This window comes from Oncorhynchus keta, chromosome 26 (assembly GCF_023373465.1).
Source record: "Oncorhynchus keta strain PuntledgeMale-10-30-2019 chromosome 26, Oket_V2, whole genome shotgun sequence".
In the NCBI taxonomy this organism is placed as follows: Eukaryota; Metazoa; Chordata; class Actinopteri; order Salmoniformes; family Salmonidae; genus Oncorhynchus; species Oncorhynchus keta.
In genome coordinates, this window is record NC_068446.1 from 13,068,946 (window position 1) to 13,083,540 (window position 14,595).

General features: G+C 43.2%; 1 protein-coding gene across 1 annotated transcript; it reads right to left on the reverse strand.

The window, feature by feature from the left end:
* Positions 1-3,312: 3,312 nt before the first annotated feature.
* LOC118358976 (prolactin-2-like) lies at positions 3,313-6,585 on the reverse strand. Its single transcript, XM_035737055.2, has 5 exons — positions 6,441-6,585; positions 6,236-6,348; positions 4,894-5,001; positions 4,198-4,380; positions 3,313-4,028 (listed from the first exon to the last, which is right to left on the reverse strand). The coding sequence occupies exons 1-5, from the start codon at positions 6,478-6,480 to the stop codon at positions 3,840-3,842; spliced, it is 633 nt and encodes a 210-aa protein (XP_035592948.1). The 5' UTR covers positions 6,481-6,585; the 3' UTR covers positions 3,313-3,839.
* Positions 6,586-14,595: the final 8,010 nt, after the last annotated feature.

A 14,595-nucleotide genomic window follows, 5' to 3' on the forward strand; every position in this document is an offset into this window, starting at 1 on the left:
CTGGGCAGTTTTTTCCAGGTTAAAGCAAAGGGAGCACTTGTAAGAGCTAGGTTCTCCATGCTCAAGGAGATGGATGCTCCCAGCTCCTTCTTCTTTGGTTTGGAAAGACAGAGCAGTGAAGCCAAGAGTATGCATTGTCTACGGCTGTCTGATGGGCGGGTGACCTCTGTGGTGGGGAGATGCGGGAGCGGACTGTGGAGTTTTATACTGAATTGTATAGGGCAGAAATGTGTGATCCTATGTGTGCTCAGGTCTTGTTCGCAGGACTCCCTAAGCTCTCTCGGGCACAGAGGGATGAAATGGACATTCCTCTGTTGTCACATGAACTGGCAGAGGCAGTAACCCAGATGTCCCCCCGGTCGTGCACCCGGGGTTGATGGACTTCCAGTGGAATTTTACAAAAATTCTGGGGAACAATTGGACAGGATTTCTTTTGCGTGTTGCGAGAATGCGTAGGGGTAGGAGAGTTGCCGATGAGCTGCCGTCGGGCGGCTCTGACTCTCCTGCCCAAAAAAGGGGACTTGTGTGAACTTAAGAACTGGAGGCCTGTGGCATTACTCTGTGCGGACTACAAGATTTTTGCCAAGGTCCTCTCTAACAGACTGAAGTCCCATCTGGACTCTATAATACACAAGGACCAGGCATATTGTGTAACGGGACGCTCAATCACGGACAACTTGTTCTTGATTAGGGACATGTTGGACTTGTCGAGAGGTTCTAATGTGAACTTTGGACTGGTCTCTTTAGATCAAGAGAAGGCTTTTGATAGAGTGGATCATGAGTATCTGTTTAATGCGATGTCTGTGTTTGGGTTTGGGAAGAGTTTTGTGACCTGTGTGAAGCTGTTGTATGCTGGGGCGTCATGTATGGTTAAGGTGGGAGGGGGGCTCAGTAGGCCAGTCTGGGTGAGACGGGGCATTAGACAAGGATGCCCTCTCTGGGCAGCTGTACACACTAGCCATTGAGCCTTTTTTAGAACTGCTACGCAGGAGACTGCGGGGAGTGTGCTGGACAGGCATGGATGTGGTGACAGGAATTGCAGTCTCAGCATATGCAGATGATGTTTCTGTGATGGTCAGGGATGGGCAAGATATGCAGGAACTAGAGACCAGTCTGAAGGTGTATGAGGGAGCTTCATCAGCTAAGGTAAACTGGGGAAAGAGCAAAGCTCTGTTATGTGGGGCATGGGGGATAGGGCTCCTCCTCTGCTTCCAGTGGGTTTGCAGTGGGGTTGTGAAGGGCTTAAAGTGTTGGGGGTGTACCTGGGCTCGGAGAGGTGGGTCAGCAAGAACTGGGAGGGGCTGACACAGGCAGTGGTGTCAAGACTGGCCAGGTGGAGGTGGCTCCTGTCCCAAGTGTCATATAGAGGGAGGGTGCTGATAATCAACAACCTGGTGGCATCTTCCTTGTGGCATAAACTGGCTGTCCTCAACCCCCGCCGGTCTGCTTGCAGACCTGCAACGCAAGCTGGTGGACTTTTTTGGTCGGGACATCACTGGCTGAAGGCAGCAGTTTTGTACATGACCGTCCACGAAGGAGGACAGGGCCTGGTGGAACTGGAGAGCAGGATGGCTGCTTTCCGACTAAAGGCGGTGCAGAGACTGCTGTACCACACTGATGTTGGCTGGAGGGAACCAGCATGCGCTGCTGAGGAGAGCTGGCGGATTAGGGTTGGACCGGCAGCTGTTCCTCATGAAGCTGGAGAGGCTGAGTACAGCAGGTCTCTCAGAGTTTTACTCTGCGGTGCTGAGGGCCTGGCAGCTGCTAAGGCCCACACGAGAAGGGGGTGTGGAGCCTGGGCAGTGGGTGTGGGAGGAGCCCATCTTCCACAACCCAGCCATCCCTTTGAGATCGGTTCAGTCGGCCACCCTGCAGAGGCAACTGATGGCAGGGGGTTTACAAAGGCTGGGTGACCTGAGACTGCTGGGAGAGGAGGGGTGGAAAACCCTGGAGGTCTTGGCGCAACAAACAGGAATAACATCTCTTAGGCTGCTGGAGAGATTCCTGGAGGAGGTCCAGGAGGCACTGTCTGAGATGGATAAGGAGGTGTTTGAGCGGCCAAATGGGGAGGGGCCACCATTGTTTCCGCCACTGCAGGTGACAGCAGAGACTGGGGACTGGCAACGGGGTATGGAGGATTTTAACACTCCGAGCCCGGGGGAGTTCGAGGGGTGGGAGGTAAAGCCCTCTACGACCTCTGCATTAAGGTAAGGGACATTAGGAGCCTAACAGAAGTGAAGGCACATCAGTGGCAGGGGGTATGTGGGGCGGAGAGTATGGTGGGTTTTAGATGGAGGGCGCTCTACAAACCCCCAGTACCAAAGAGGTCAGGGGACCTCCAGTGGAGGGTTCTTCATGGAGCCCTGGCCACTAACAGCTGGTTGGCACGGGTTGATCCGGGAATTGGGCAGGGGTGTCCTTTCTGTCAAATGAAAGAAACTGTAATTCATGTGTTTTCTGTGTGCACCAGGTTAATGCCATTAATGTCTCTGTTGGAATGTCTGTGTGACAGGTTGGGGGTGGTTTTTGCTGTTGGGATGTTTATAATGGGATACAGGTATTCGAGTAAGGAGAAAGAAAAATGTGTTTTGTTGAATTTTCTGTTTGCTCAGGCAAAGTTAGCTATTTGGCTAACAAGGAGGAACAGGGTCAAAGGTGGGGGGATAACAGACCCTTTACTACTGTTTCATGGGATGGTCTCTGCGCGCCTTAGGGTTGAGTTTGAGTTCTATAAAATGATCAAATGTGTGGAGATGTTTGAGGAGATATGGTGTGTTGGGGGGGCTGTCTGTATTGCTGGGGAAGATGTTTTGGATATACGGTTGTAGGAGAGGGTTTTTGTGTATTTTTATTTATTTTTTATTTTTTATTTATTTTAGGAGTGGGGGGGTGAGTTTTAAATGAATTAAGAATGTTTCAATAAAGCAAGACCAAAAGTCAAGTCTCTCTCTCGCTCTCGCTCTCGCTCTCGCTCTCGCTCTCGCTCTCGCTCTCGCTCTCCTGGTTTTTTTGCACAACAGCATGTGAAATTTATTGTCAATCAGTGTTGCTTCCTAAGTGGACAGTTTGATTTCACGGAAGTGTGATTGTGTTGAGCAGTATATATATATGTATATATATACATATATACATATATATATATATATATATATATATATATATATATATATATATATATATATATATGTGTGTACAGTACTTACAGTATGTTACCGTACAGTAATAACAATGTAATTGTGTACACACAGTGCCTGCAGAAAGTTTGAACCCGGTTTCACATTTTAAAGTGATCTACTGTTTGGACTGCAAGTATTCATGTTTTATAATGCAATAAAGATTTTATTTGGTATTTAGTGAAACAGTACATTGTGTATAGTATAAGTGACTTGAGAAATCGTATTCTAATGTTCAAATGTTATAATGATGGTCATTGGTCAACTATCAACATAGCCCTCTGTATCTACTAAGAATGACTTGGAGGAATGCTTTGTGTTATCCAAATAAATCATTGAAGATGATTATTCAATGATTATAAGTGCCAATATTGGGTTGAATATTGTTGATGAAATTACATTACAGAACATAAACAATAATACAACCTCTTGAGTTGTATATTACACTGGTAAAATGTGGTTCAGATGACAGGTGTAGAATTTAATTTATAGTCTATGAATAGTCTACAGGTAATGTTGATGACAGAGAGCATTAGTCATGATGTCACAAAATCTAACTTAATAATAACCAATCCCCTGAATTCTCCTTCAAACGGCTACCCCATTTTGGCTCTGTATCAGTTTGAAAATAGAACAATCCCGAACCAAAATGTCTGACATTTTCTCCTAACATGTTTCTGGTCGCATTTTGGTAGCCCGGCATCGAAGGACCTTGAGGAAACTGTCGATTTTGTGGGAGTCCCTGCGGAAGCAGGACATAAGGAAGTGGAAGTTGATGAGGCGGGAGGTCTTGTCATTGCCGAGGTCTCCACCCTTGAAGGGGATTGAAGAAATGTACTGGGAGGAGGGGCCCATCTATAGAGAGAGAGAGAATTTTTTTTTTTTAACCAGAAGATAGTGCAAAAAGGTTGTCACCTTGAACACAGTGTTCAATTGTTGAACTAAAACCACTAGTACATGTACAGTCTGGAATGCTTCACATGAAAACACACACACACACAGATAAACAGCATCAGTGACCTACCTTGTTGACCAGTATGTCCAGTCCGTCTCCTAGGCTCTTGGAGTAGTCCTGCAGTTCCCTGATCTTACTGCTGATGTCACCATTGGAGGGGTGTGGCAGAGTGGGCGCCTCAGAGGAGAGCAGCAGCAGGGGATCATTCCAGGCCAGCAGGAGGGAGCGAGCCAGGGAGATCAGCTCATTCTCCTGAGGAACACAATGGGTAAAGTCATGAAGGAAATGTCAAACGAATGCTCCTGCTGTTTTACTGAGTGCAACGCTCCAACCCAAAGGTCTTAATCATGCTTGATGAAAGGGGAGTAGGAGTAGGGATTGGGGTTTTAGTCAAGGAACTCTTGTGCAGGTTGTTAAATGCACTGCTTTTTTAGAACTGGGTAAATACTAACGTGTATATATACCACAGGGAGGAGACAAACCCAGAGAGAGAGGAGAGGAATGGTACATATGAGTTAGGAGGCTTCCTCTCCTTGTCTTCTTTCCTTCATCTCCAAGACTCCACTAATCTAAGATTGCTGGATGCGAATTGCTCACAACTCTCCAATCCTCTCAGATCTGTGCCTATGGGCTAGAGGTTGTTGCAGGACAGGGCTGTAGATTTGATCAATGAAGTGCTCACACAGGTAGACTGGGAAAAGAGAGAAGGGGGAGAGATTATAACTAATAGAGAGATGAGTGAGGAGAGCACAGAGCTTTACTGACCGATACTCTAAGCGCTTGCTCCTTGTCCTTGGGTATCTGGAGTGAGGAGGTGTGACACATAGATGGACGTGGCATCATCACTCGTCCCATTGGTGGGAAGTGAGAGTCCTGAGAGAGAGAGAGGTGGAACAGCACAAAAGCGGTTATAATAAGGTTAACTCAAATTGAACATACTCTGACACATAATACTCTGAACATATTCATTTAACGAACAATACATACATCTTGAACACAAACAGACCAGGTATACACACAGATACACATACACACACAGACCAACGTACACATGCATGGTTGTCCTATGGTTATTAACCATCCTACAACTTTCTGGGAATGGTACAGGATAGTTGTTTTGCTTTGGAACATTCTCAGCACATGGAACATATGGAACAGAAAGTCTCCTAAAAGTTCCAACGTGGTTACATTTAATAAAACTTTTTGTAATGTTCTATCATTCTTCAACTGGTTTGACATTGAGAATATTCTCAAATAGTTCAGAGAACGTTTATTTCAGTTCTTCAGCATAATGTTTCCTACAGGTTTCCTCAGGGTTCTATTTAAAATCATGTTCAGGTGGGTTGGCCGCATGCACTAATGAGTGCTTGTTTCCTTTAGAAATGGATTCTGTTTGAAAATACAAAAATTAACAGCTTTTGTATGTGTAAAAAATATATATTAGCTCCATCCTGGTGGCGCAGTGGACTAATTCCATGGATAGAGGACTGAAGATTATAGGTTTGAACCGCACTGATGCAATAAATAAAAAATGTTGCATGATGAATGCCAAAGGAAATGGATTTCCATGTGTCCCATCTGTGCTTAAGAGTTCAAAAAAGTTTACCCAAAATAATCTGAAAGTGTTATTGAAATATTCAGTGAAAGTTAAGGAAGTTATTCAAAAACCTCCAAATTTCATATAATTTCCATTCTTAGAGCTTTAATAAAACCTCCCAGGAAAACTTTCAATAAACCAGAGTAAAATATTCTCAGAACCTCCCTGCAAACTAAAGACAAACATTCCCAGAACAGGCAACATTTCCACTTCTGTTCTCAGAACGTTTAAAAAACGCTCAGTTTTACCAATCAGGAAACGCATTGCTTCGTTCCCACAACCAATGTGAAACCAAAAACAGACATTCCCACAACTTCCAAGCAACCAAATGTGCTAGCCTTCTGTAGCTCAGTTGGTAGAGCATGGCGCTTGTAACGCCAGGGTAGTGGGTTCGATTCCCGGGACCACCCATACGTAGAATGTATGCACACATGACTGTAAGTCGCTTTGGATAAAAGCGTCTGCTAAATGGCATATATTATTATTATTATTATTATGGTTGTTACTGACCAGGTCCTTGTTGAGGGAAGTGCTGAGTGAGTGAAGCTTGTCTGATCGCTGGGAAGCTCTCTCCATTAGGTCACTAAGGCCAATGGCATGACAGGACACAACTAGACACAGAACTAGAGGTGAGAGAGAGAGAGGTTTGGCTTTAGTCAACTTGCCTCCATCAATAACTCTCACACACAGACTAAACACACACGTTTCATCTCACCTGCTAAGTGGAGTTTGGTACCCTGGGATCGGCGAGCCATCTTTCTTTCTTTTCTCTTCTCTCCTTATCTTCTTGTCCTTCCTCTCCTGCTTTTTGGCTGTCGTTCCTTTTCGTCCCCCTTATATAGTGCCTTCGTCTTTTTAATTTGTGAATGCATAAGTCTGGTGACTGTGCGTATTGTTCAGAACTAGTTTTCTCCTGATCACTAATGAGAAACATTTGGGGTGTCTGTCCCTTAGGTATGTTCTCATCAATACCCATGGTATTTTTTAAGGTGAGATAGTGAGGTGGACAAAAGCTGTCGGAAAAAAAGAGAGAGGGGCTGGGGGGTGGTTGAAGGGCAATTAGATTCCATTAATATGATTTTTAAATTAAATCATTTATTCGTCCTACAAGGTGGGATCTACAGTACACTATGGAAGTTTAGTTACTAATCGTTTCTGTCAAAAATTCTGTACAGCCTCTCTGTCATGTGTTATTCCCAGATTTGAGCGAACACCATGTCTTGTCTTTTTCCTGTTGTTAGATGTTTATTTGATAGTGTTGTTAGCTCCTTCTTCCCTTTAGTTTGGCCACTGTGACCAATGTTCACAGCATTTGCTAAATGACCATCTTTCTTATCATACCATTATTACACTGTACCATTCTCTCTCACTTAATCCACTTTCAATGGGGTTCCTGAGTGGCGTAGCGTTCTAAACGCTGCATTGCAGTGCTTGAGGTGTCACTACAGACCCGGGTTTGATCCCAAGCTGTATGACAACCGGTCGTAACCGGGAGTCCTATAGGGCGGCGCACAATTGTCCAAGCGGCGTCCGGGTGAGGGGAGGGTTTGGCCGGGGCGGCTTTACTTGGCTCATTGCGCTCTAGCGACTTCTTGTGGTGGGCCGGGCGCCTGCAGGCTGACTTTGAACGGTGTTCCTCCGACACATTGGTGCAGCTGGCTTCCGGGTTAAGCGGGTGGGTGTTAAGGAGTGTGGTTTGGTGGGTCATGTTTCGAAGGACACATGACTTGACCTTTGCCTCTCCCGAGCCTGTTGGGGAGCTGCAGCAATGAGACAAGATCGTAATTGAATCGCAATTGGATATCACGAAATTGGGGAGAAAAAGAGGGTAAAATACAAACCAAAAAATAATAATAAAAAATACACAAAATAAACCACTTTCAATGAGCCTCGGGTAGGCTACACTGCCACCCAGTTGGTATTCCACCCAAGTCATCTTTCCACATGGCATGGACTGAGGTGGTTCCAAGAACCAATGGGAAACCAAAAACTTCCCACAACTTCCAAGGATCATGTGCTGGGACTGTACCTGAAACCATACACCACCTACCACCATCTATGTGTATCAGTGCTCTACGCCCAGTGCCGAATCATAACTGGAGGTCCTTGCGTGTGTCTAGAATCTTCATCCCAATCACTCATTGACATCAATACATTATCTTCATAAATGATCTACATGTGGCCTGGGGTGGTCTATCGATTCGGGCTGCTGCCTTCAGCGCACACATATACTGTTTTGTGTGGGTTCGAATCCGACCTACTGGCACAAATTCTATTTCTCTTTGTCTCTTTCCCAGAAAAAAAAAGTCAAAAGAAGTCAGAATGTGGTCACATGCATTGGGCTTGAGTTATTCAGGACTGTTATACCTTGGTTGAGCCAACAGAGGCGGCTCTTTTCTCCAGATAGAGAGCGAACCAGCCTAGAATTTAAATGTTTGATACTAGGCCTACAATTCACCTAAGGACTCCTGTATCCTCAAGAAATGGTCTCTGGTCTCCCTGGGTAACCATAGCACTGCCTTTATTGGGGAATAAATAAGAACTCCTAGAAAGCCGGCAAGGCAGAGGTTTGCTCCTTATGAATCTGTAGCTGTGTGTGTGTGTGTGTGTGTGTGTGTGTGTGTGTGTGTGTGTGTGTGTGTGTGTGTGTGTGTGTGTGTGTGTGTGTGTGTGTGTGTGTGTGTGTGTGTGTGTGTGTGTGTGTGTGTGTGTGTGTGTGCGCACGCAGGTGTCTATATGGTGTGTGCGCAGAGTGTAGACTATTCAGTGTATCATTTACATGTTGGACACACACACGCACACATGAAACACTCCTCCTCTCCCCCCTCGTATTACCTATACCTCTGACTTTAAATGTAAGTTCCTTCCCTTTAGAGGTGCCACTGGAGTCTAGCAACTCCCACTGGCTCTCTCTCCTTACCAACCATTTCTTTACCAACCCCTACTTGAACACAGAACTACTCCCAAATGTTTCTTTCTCTATCTTTCTCTTTCTATCATTCTTAACAAACCTTTCCTTACCAACTGCTGTCACACAAAATACAAAACCTCCAAATCTCTCCCTCTCTCTCTCTTTCAATCTATCTTGTCTTTTTCTCTCCAAATGTTCCACTGCTTACTGTTACTAAAACAAGAATTGTAGTGGCTGTATTTGTGCTGTGCTGGCTTGATGTGATTTGCAGTAGAGGAATGGGGATGTGGGTTCTGGCCAGGCGTGTGGCTATGGATGTTAGACTCAGGTACAGTGATCACTGTAGGAGCCTGAGGAATAGTTGGCCTGCCTGATCTTTTGCAAATCAGTGATGAAACCACAAATATGACAAAACAAAAGGAGAAGAGGGAGTGAAGAGACAACAAAGAGAGAGAGAGTGGGGGGTAGAGAGAGAAAGAACAATGAGGCAAAAAAATATTCAGTCTCTTTTAGACAAATTCCTGGACAAAATATTTCACTGTAATAACTTGGGAGTAGAAAACCAAACCTCTCAGCTTCCCTATCAAGTAAAAAAAATTCAAGCCGAAAACCTAATAAAATTAACAACAATGACAAATGGTTTGATGAAGAATGTAAAAACCTAAGAAATAAACTGAGAAACCTATCCAACCAAAGACATAGAGACCCAGAAAACCTGAGCCTACGCCTTCACTATGGTGAATCACTAAAACAATACTGAAATACACTACGGACAAAGAAGGAACAGGAAGTCAGAAATCAGCTCAATGTAATAAAATAATCCATAGACTCTAACACTTTCGAGAAAATTGGAAAACACTAAACAAACAACAACACGAAGAGTTATCTATCCAAAATGATGTATGGATAAACCACTTCTCCAATCTTTTTGGCCCTATAACAAAGAACAGACAGCAAAAACATATACATGATAAATACAAATCTTAGAATCAACTATTAAAGACTACCAGAAGCCACTGGATTCTCCAAGTACATTGAATGAACTACAGGACAAAATACAAACCCTCCAACCCAAAAAGGCTTGTGGTGTTGATGGTATCCTAAATGAAATGATACAATTATACCGACCAAAAATTCCAATTAAACTCTTTAACATCATCCTTAGCTCTGGCATCTTTCCCAATATTTGGAACCAAGGACAACCCAATCCACAAAGGTGGGATATAACTACCGTCAACAGCAACCTTGGGAAAATCCTCTGCATTATCATTAACATTTCCCTGTTTAGGTTTTCAGTGAAACAATGTACTGAGCAAATGTCAAATTGGCTTTTTGCAAAATTACCGTACAACAGATTCATATTCATCCTGCACAACCTAATTGACAAAGAAACAGACCAAAACAAAGGCAAAGTCTTCTCATGCTTTGTTGATTTCAAAAAAGCATTTGACTCAATTTGGCATTAGGGTCTGCTATACAAATTGATGGAAAAACATACAACATTTTTAAATCCATGTACACAAACAACAAGTGTGTGGTTAAAATTGGCAAAAAACACATATATTTATTTCCACAGGGCCGTTGGGTGAGACATGGATACAGTTTAAGCCCCACCCTCTTCAACATATATATCAACAAATTGGCGAGGGCACTAGAACAGCAACCGGCTTCACCCTACTAGAATCTGAAGTCAAATGTCTGTTGTTTGCTGATGATCTTGTGCTTCTGTCCCCAACCAAGGAGCGCCTACAGCAGCACCTAGATCTTCTGCACATATTCTCTCTCCCTCCTTTTCTTTCTCAAAGATTTGCTATTCACTCATATCCCCCAACTCTCTCTTACCTAAAATGGTTGGCAGAGCCTCTATCAATTTAATTTAAATTTATGGGCTTTATTGGCAAGGGAAACGTATGTTTACATTGCCAAAGCAGTGCCAAAGCAATGCCAAAGCAATGTAAACATCTCCCTCCTCTGCTCTTTCCCACTCTTTCTAAAAGGGGTTGGTGTGACCTCTCTCTCTCTCCAGTGAAAGAGGTTGGTTCTACTAAGTTTGTGTAAAGGAAATTCCACTACCTCCCCCAGTGCCTCTATGGCACTCCATACTTAGTGTACTACACACACACACACACACACACACACACACACACACACACACACACACACACACACACACACACACACACACACACACACACACACACACACACACACACACGGGACACACACACATACGGACACACACACACACACACATACGGGGACAAACACACATACGGACACACACACACACACACACACACACACACACACACACACACACACACACACACACACACACACACACACACACACACACACTCACACACTCACACACATACGGACACACACACACACACACACACACACACACACACACACACGGGGACACACACACACACACACGGACACACACACACCCACACACAGACGGACGGACGGACGGACACACACACACACACACACACACACAAACACACATACGCACACACACACACACACACACACACAAACACACATACGGACACACACACACACACACACACACACACACACACACACACACACACACACACACACACACACACACACACACACACACACACACACACACACACACACACACACACACACACACACACACACACACACACACACACACACACACACACACACACGGGGACACACACACACACACACGGACACACACACACCCACACACAGACGGACGGACGGACGGACACACACACACACACACACGGACACACACACACACACGGACGGACGGACGGACGGACAGACTCAAACGCAACACACCCCCTCTGTCCATCACATTCACTAGAACTTTAGGAAATCTTTGAATGTTTTTGGAGGCCTCAGCATAGTGATTCCTCTACACACTCACTTGGATTTAATATTTTATATTTGGAAAAAGCTGTTCTGGGATCAGTTTTAGCACAGTGGATACTTTTATTGTGTGCCACAATGATCTCTTTGTCTCTGGCCTATATCATGCTCTTGCTATGTTGCTCATTGAGGCATGCAGAAGGCTTTTGATGTACAGATGAAGTTCATTATAGGGAAACATGAGATAGAATAGCTATAGCCTGATGCAAAAGAACAGATGCCCTAGTCATACACTTTTTAACAGCCATGTGCTAACTCTACCAAGTTTTTGTATATTGATTCAAACATAGGCTATGTACATGTAAGGCTCATGTCAAGAGGGTCAGGCACGTGTACTGCTACTATGTGTAGTGTAAGCCTAATGCTTTTTGTACATTTGTGTTCCAGTTATGCATTGAACTGAATGAAGTCCCAGTTCATTCCGGTGAAATACAGTCCCACTGCAGGACAATGTAATTGGGTGGCATTTAATGGTAATTTAATTAGAACTAGAGTTAAGCCTCTCGTGGTGTTTCCTCATGAATATGAATCTATAGGAGCTATTAATGGACATTTGATGCTTCTCTAGGGGAGACAGAGGGAAGGGGATTGGGTGAAGGGGACATTGGTAAAGATGGTATAAGAACACAGGCTATCTCACAAAGGTTGTTAGGTTGTTAGGTTTTCTCTTCAGTATCCCACTTTTTTTGCATGTATGCAACATCACTTATTGGGAGTTTGGACTTAAATGTTCATGCTTTTTTTTTAAAGTACGGAACATGTTATAGTAGTAGGCCTATGGCTGTAGGCCATGTCCAAAAGACTATGTTTACCAGACTCGAGTCATTGTAATAAGGTTGGGAAATGTTTGGGTTTTGAGCTGCTTTACTGAAATATCCACAAGTAGGCCCTAAAGATTTATTTGGCATTCCTATTTTTTGAGTCGCGAATGTTTCGCATTTCAGACTATATTCGGTTTTTAAAAATGCTGTTAAATGGACTGTTGCAAAAGAAGTTACCTGTGCTGCACGTGGGCCTATTCATTTATTCATAGGCCACATTCCTGTGATTAGTCTTTTGTTTGATGTGACCAGTCGCAATGACAGCTGGCAAAATGCCAATGCTTGACAGTAAATGTATTAAATGTGCATTTCAAATTTAGTAGTAGCCTACATGGAGCCAATGCAATTAGCCTGTGTATTGTTAAAACGATTGTGGTTTTGGCTTAGCAGAATGTGCACGCACATGCCGTGTAAAAATGGTCTTTCTAGCTGTATTTCCTCCTTAATGTAACATTTAAGTAGTGCGTTTGCATTATTTGCCTTCGAGCCACAGTTTTATTAAACAAAGTTTACTACCGAGTTTGAACACGAATGGAATTTCCGTCGCCCCCCCACATGTGTAGTCTACTTTGATATAGGCTACTCATCTCGATTTATTGCGCAACCTTGACCAGGCTCGAGTAGTATTAAATAAGTGTTCGTAATTGTTTATGGTTGGGAAGATAATGTCTTGGTTACTTTACTGTACTATAAAAAAAAACAAGGTTACTGAACGTTAGTTGAATAACAATGGCACTGACTTCTGCCGGTAGCCTTTGAAGGTAATGACTTGTATGACCGTTGTATGTCCACTGAGGTAAGTTGGTTTTATATGCACACATTGACATTCAACAGACATTCACCAAAAGCTATTTAAAAATGTAACAATCAATAACTAATTCACCGTTTCTCACAGAATCATCAAACTAGATATGATTTATTCTATAAATGTATAGCATACTTTTACAAGCTTGTTTTGAGGACAAATTCCAGTTTTGATTTGATAGAAATACATCAAATCTATAAAATGACATTTAAAGCAAAACACCAGTCTCAACGTCAACAGTGAAGAGGCAAGTTGCAAAGAAAAAGCTGAATCTGAGACTGGCCAATAAAAATAAAATATTAAGATGGGCCAAAGAACACAGACACTGGACAGAGGAACTCTGCCTAGAAGGCCAGCATCCCGGAGTCGCCTCTTCACTGTTGACGTTGAGACTGGTGTTTGCGGGTATTATTTAAATGAAGCTGCTAGTTGTGGACTTGTGAGGCATCTGTTTCTCAAACTAGACACTCTAATGGACTTGTCCTCTTGCTCAGTTGTGCACCAGGGCCGTGTCCAGCTACTATTGTCATTTACAACATTAACAATGTCTACACTGTATTTCGGATCAATTTGATGTTATTTTAATGGACAAAAATGTGCTTTTCTTTAAAAAACAAAGACATTTCTATGTGACCCCAAGCTTATGAACGATAGTGTACGTATATACTGTATATATATATATATTAGCATGGGTATTGAAAGATACCAGAGAGTAGATAACAAAAAAGCACTAATATAAAAAGTAAGCGGTACATGTCTGGTTTTTGGGATAAATGTATACATTATGATTTGCGTCTGAACTGTATGTGAACCCCTCTGCAATCTACTGGCACTAACCATTAAAAACTATGACTTCAACCAGGCTGTCCCTATGCTATTTTCTATCTTTCTCTCTTAAACTGCTAGCACAAAGCCTATGTGAAAAAGTGGTTTTTCACAAAAGGTAATGAAAACATATCACCTGGCCCAAATCAGCTATACATAATTCAGCAGGGAGGTGTGCAACTACCACACATTATACCCATTATACCAGTAAAAAACAATCCCTTTCAGTTCACATTCCTTGCAGAAAGAACAATTTGCAAACCTTTTAATACATCCAGAAAGACAATGGTCTTTAAAGGGTATTTATACTTTAAAATACATATTTTATGTGAATGGATGTGGATGAAAGCATTCTGCCAGTGTTTTAATGTCCTAGTTTCATTTTTTTCTTTACCTCCAACTCTATGTATCCAAGTGAGCCTATGAGGACCTTGGGGGATCAGATTTACCATTATACCCATTGATACCCACGTATAACAGACAGACACTGCTCAAAAGGAGTTGTTTGTGATATCTACACTCAGTTGCCACTTTATTAGGTTCACCATCCTATTCATAAAAATAA

Excerpts from the sequence above, each read along its gene's own strand:
- LOC118358976 (XM_035737055.2), bottom strand. The coding sequence starts at position 6,480 with ATGGCTCGCCGATCCCAGGGTACCAAACTCCACTTAGCAG. Across the intron at positions 6,349-6,440 it reads TACCAAACTCCACTTAGCAG|TTCTGTGTCTAGTTGTGTCC; the intron begins GTGAGATGAAAC and ends TCTCACCTCTAG. Across the intron at positions 5,002-6,235 it reads CTTCCCTCAACAAGGACCTG|GACTCTCACTTCCCACCAAT; the intron begins GTCAGTAACAAC and ends TCTCTCTCTCAG.